The 4,682-nt window shown below is 35.8% G+C and overlaps 1 protein-coding gene across 1 annotated transcript; it reads left to right on the forward strand.

Moving 5' to 3' along the window:
* Positions 1–2,875: 2,875 nt before the first annotated feature.
* LOC144364724 (olfactory receptor 4C46-like) lies at positions 2,876–3,790 on the forward strand. The gene has a single exon (XM_040286771.2). The coding sequence runs from the start codon at positions 2,876–2,878 to the stop codon at positions 3,788–3,790; it is 915 nt and encodes a 304-aa protein (XP_040142705.2).
* Positions 3,791–4,682: the final 892 nt, after the last annotated feature.

Consider the following 4,682-nt stretch of genomic DNA (forward strand, 5'->3'; position numbering starts at 1 on the left):
AATAAGCAGATTTAAGAAGATCTAATCTTAACTGAGCCCATACTCTGTGTGGCCATTGTGCTCAGTATTTTACATGTCCTATGTCCTTTAATCACAGTTTTGCAAAAAAGCATAGGTCCCCAATGCGAGAAATACAATTCCCAACTCAAGAGGGGGAGAGTCTCTTTCCAGGATGCCTGCTCCTAAGACAAAACCTTCCCATCAAACGAAATAATTAATCCCAGGAGAGAAAGCACAGCTACCAGCAAGGTCCAGATGTCTTTGTGGAAACCTCTTTAAATACCCAGATAGTGTAGGAGAAAATACTTTATGTTGTAGTCAGTTCAAGAGCAAGATTCTTCATGACCAGAAAGATCTACTTGAATGTTTCCCTTCAAACTGTGTTCCTCCTTCACTGAAGCCCAGATCATATTTCCATAGTGAATCAAGTAAATCCATTCTGAATTCTAACCCTGGGTTTTCTGTGAGGCATTCAAGGTTTTGTGTATGAAGGAAAGATTTGGACTTCTAAGGACACTTCCTTAGTATCTGTTGATTTGATATAGAATTATCTGAATAGTCTCTTTCAATTGTGTCTTATATTTTAATATTGAAAGGTTCTTATTCTAAGTGGAGATCACTTTGAAGATGGCATTGCTTCTGAATACCTATAAGCATCATTAAAACTCTCTAAGATTATAAGGTAAATTCTTCAACAGAACTGATCTTATTAAATACTGTTATTTCTCATGTACTATAATTATTATTTTTCAGAATACTTAAGTTCAGTCTAATTTTTATATTTCAGAATACTTAAGTTCAGTCTAATTTTTCAAGAAATAAAAATTCTCATTAACCTGATTTAAACAATGAACAATTCAATTCAAGAGTCATAAAGGTGAAACAGTAGTTCTCTAGCAAACAGAACCAATATTTTATCATCAGATACTCTTTTGATAACTAAGATAATTTTCAGAGGTGGAAACAAAGTTTAAATTGCCTCCCACACATGAGACCTAAATATGAATACTAGATGGCCTAAGACATCAGATACTGAGTACAGTAAAACATGGAGAAATCTTTTGGGGATCAATGGCTATGGATAGTATAGGTCTCTGTGGCTTCTTTACAAGTAATATTGAAGAGAATTCCTTCATTGTTCAGTGTGAATTCTGGACATGTGCTGAGTGCATACAGCACATGTCCAGAATTAAATATAGAGGAAAGTCCTATATGTGTCCTCAGAACAGTGGTAGGTGTGTTCATGCAACAATTATTACAACAACCCATGAGATGATATTTTTAATTTTCATTTCATAGGTAGATGAAGTAGATGTATGCTTTTCCAGGAAACCTACCCTAGAAAAGAAGAATTCCAAGTGGAAGAACCAGGATTCTAATCAGATTTTCCCTGATACTCATGGTAAGAATGCTTAGCTATGTGACAAAATGGAATTTTCCATCAGGGCCTATAATCCACTTTGAAATGGTATTGGAAAAGAGAGAATTGGTTGTGAGAGATAGAAAGGACAAACGTACTCTCTCCAAGAATGCAGAAACATTTATTTTCTTAGTATTTGACAGTTCAAATGGATCACTGTCTGTTTGTTGATGAAATTACTTCTACAAAGTTGTATCTCATGTAGAATTTAATCAATTATAATAATTATGCTCCTGTCAAAAAAGGATTACAAGTATAACGTTTCTATACCATGATAATATATGGGATATAAATTAAAGCTTAGAATTTCAAGGATAATACATTTTCACAACTTGGAGGAAAAAAATAAATAGAATAAGAAAACAAAACTAAGTCATGTTCTTGGCTCTGCCATGTATTAGCTGCTTTTTTAGAGCAGGATTCTTATTTCTCTCTGCTTTTATAACAAGCAAAATAAATACAATTATACCCATACGATGATGATATTCAGCAATTGCTAGTCTTGAAGTGAGGATTAAATCAGCAGGCATCTGGAAAAGCATTTAGAACACCTAAGGAGTTCAATGAGTTTTGGCAAGCATTGCCATTGCTAATCCACTGCAAACATTTGTCTCCGAGATTGTTTCCTTATCTATGCAATGAAGTAGAATGTACCACACAGGTTATTCTAAGTATTAAAAAGAATCATGTGTGCAAAGCACTTGGTACCAAGAAATACACAGGAAAAATACTGCAAAATAATTTATCATTAACTATTATGAAGTTCTTGGGTTTAGTCATTAAGTATTATTAATTATTCCACAATAGATTTTTATACTTACATTTCCATCACTATTGCACTGCAATTCTTTCCATCAACTCTCCTCACTAGTCTGCTACCTGGGGTTCCCAGATTTGGCTTTCACTGAACCTTGATCAGTGTCTTCCAGAACACACAGTTGCAATTAGAAGAGTAATGCTCCAGATTCACCCTTCCTCAAGTTCCTTATCACACTTGCACTAATTTTCTCAGTTATGTATTATAGGCTTCCTTTTCCTAAGAATAAAGATTGTTAACTATACAATGATGGCTGTTGCATCCATCTTCTGCCTCCCTTATGCGATTAATTGCCACAATCTGTGCAATCTGTTACTTATGTTTAGTCTCATCATCTGAAAATTCACAATGTACTCAGGTGGGCTCCTGCTTGTGTGTCTGTAAGTTTCTCATGCAGAAGCTTCTGGAAGAATCAACATTCAGGAGGCATTTGAGTCATCTGAAAAAACACAGAATGTTTTCCTTAAAAAAAAAAAAGAAAAAAAGAAAAAAAACTTATAAATAAGGAAAAACACTCATGAAATTTCAGTGCACAATAGAATCTAGGCTTTTAATTTTATTATAATACAGAAGTTTAATAATTTCAAAGTTTTACCCACTCACCCCCAGGTACTATAATAAATTTGCACAGGAAGTACATGGAGAAGAGAAATGTGACAGAGTTTGTTCTACTGGGACTTTCACAAAACCCAAAGATGCAGAAAATTTTATTTGCTGTGTTTTTGCTCATCTACATCATCTCTGTGTTAGCAAATTTGTTTATCGTGATTACCATCATTTCCAGCCCACTGTTGGGCTCCCCCATGTACTTTTTTCTGGCCTATCTCTCCTTTATTGATGCCTGCTTTGCCTCTGTCAGTATGCCTAAATTCATCGTGGATTCTCTGCATGAAAAGAAGACCATCCTATTCAATGGATGCATGGCCCAAGTCTTTGCAGAACATTTCTTCTCAGGTGCAGAGGTCATTCTGCTTACAGTGATGGCCTATGACCGTTATGTGGCCATCTGCAAGCCCTTGCACTATGCAACCATCATGAACTGGAGAGTGTGTGCCCTGCTAGTGGCAGTGTCCTGGATGGGAGGCTTTCTCCATGCAACCATCCAGATCCTCTTCATCTTCCGACTACCCTTCTGTGGCCCTAATGTCATTGATCACTTTATGTGTGATCTGAGCCCTCTGCTAAACCTGGCCTGCACTGATACCCACATTCTGGGGTTCATTGTTGTTGCCAACAGTGGATTCATCTGCCTGCTAATCTTCCTCCTCTTGCTTGTCTCCTATGTGGTCATCCTGTGCTCCCTGAGGACACAGAGCCTAGAGGGTAGGCGCAAAGCCCTGTCCACCTGTGTCTCCCACATCATAGTGATCCTTTTATTCTTTTCTCCCACCTTATTTGTGTACCTAAGGCCTGCAGTTACTTTACCTATCGATAAGGCAGTTGCTGTTTTCTATGCTATGATAGTGCCTATGTTAAATCCTTTGATCTACACCTTGAGAAATGCCCAGATGAAAAGCACCATTAGGAAATTATTTACTAGGAAATGTGCCTGAAGACCAACATTGATGTAATCAAGGAAAGGACCCTTTGAATGATCTTAGCAAGCAATACTTAAGCGATTAAAAAAAGCGCCATTCAAAAATTATTTTAATCAATCTCATGAGATTTAAGAAATTATGATTTCTGTGTGTGAATTTGCATCATGAATTTCAGTATTATCCATAAATGTAAAACACCAATAATTAAAATCAAAAACAAACAAGCAAAACACCTTTTGCTTTCAAGGAAGAAAAAAATTGATTCAGAGAAAGAAAAATAACTACTTCAGGACAACTCCGAAAATTTGCAAACCTTTACCAAATTAGGGCTTGATTTTGCTATCTTCATTCATTTTATTTATCAGGAAAATGACAAAAAGAAGTTATTAGAACACATCTAGCAATGATCCTGCAATCAAAACTGACTTACCAGATTATACTGTTAATTTCTGTTACAAGAACTAGTAATTATGTTAAATAGACCATATTATTGTACTAATTATTATTTATGGGGAAAAGACAGTATTGAACACACTGCAGAGTTGAATTTCCATACCTAAATATCCAATGGTTTTTATAAAAATTTCTTGTAAATATACATATCACAATTGATGGTAATATGTTTTGAGGAACATTGTGGTAACTAAGGACTTTAGGGCTACAAAACTGAAACAATATTAACCTTTGATTGGCAAGTGATGCAGATTCAACGAAATTTCCTCATAGGCTTCAGAAAGGCTGTGTATACTCAGGTCGCTGTACTCTGATAACCCATGATAAAGAAGGGTGAGTCAAATGAAAGAATGCTTGAAGGTCAGACAGGAACTCCTAGTTGAATAATGCACATCGAGACTACATTGAGTACTTGGCTGCTAGCAAACAATAGTTTCTCCATTGTAGTACAACA

The sequence above is a fragment of the Ictidomys tridecemlineatus genome, chromosome 4 (assembly GCF_052094955.1).
Source record: "Ictidomys tridecemlineatus isolate mIctTri1 chromosome 4, mIctTri1.hap1, whole genome shotgun sequence".
Classification (NCBI taxonomy): domain Eukaryota; kingdom Metazoa; phylum Chordata; class Mammalia; order Rodentia; family Sciuridae; genus Ictidomys; species Ictidomys tridecemlineatus.

Coding starts and splice junctions, on each gene's coding strand:
- LOC144364724 (XM_040286771.2), top strand. CDS start 2,876: ATGGAGAAGAGAAATGTGACAGAGTTTGTTCTACTGGGACTTTCACAA.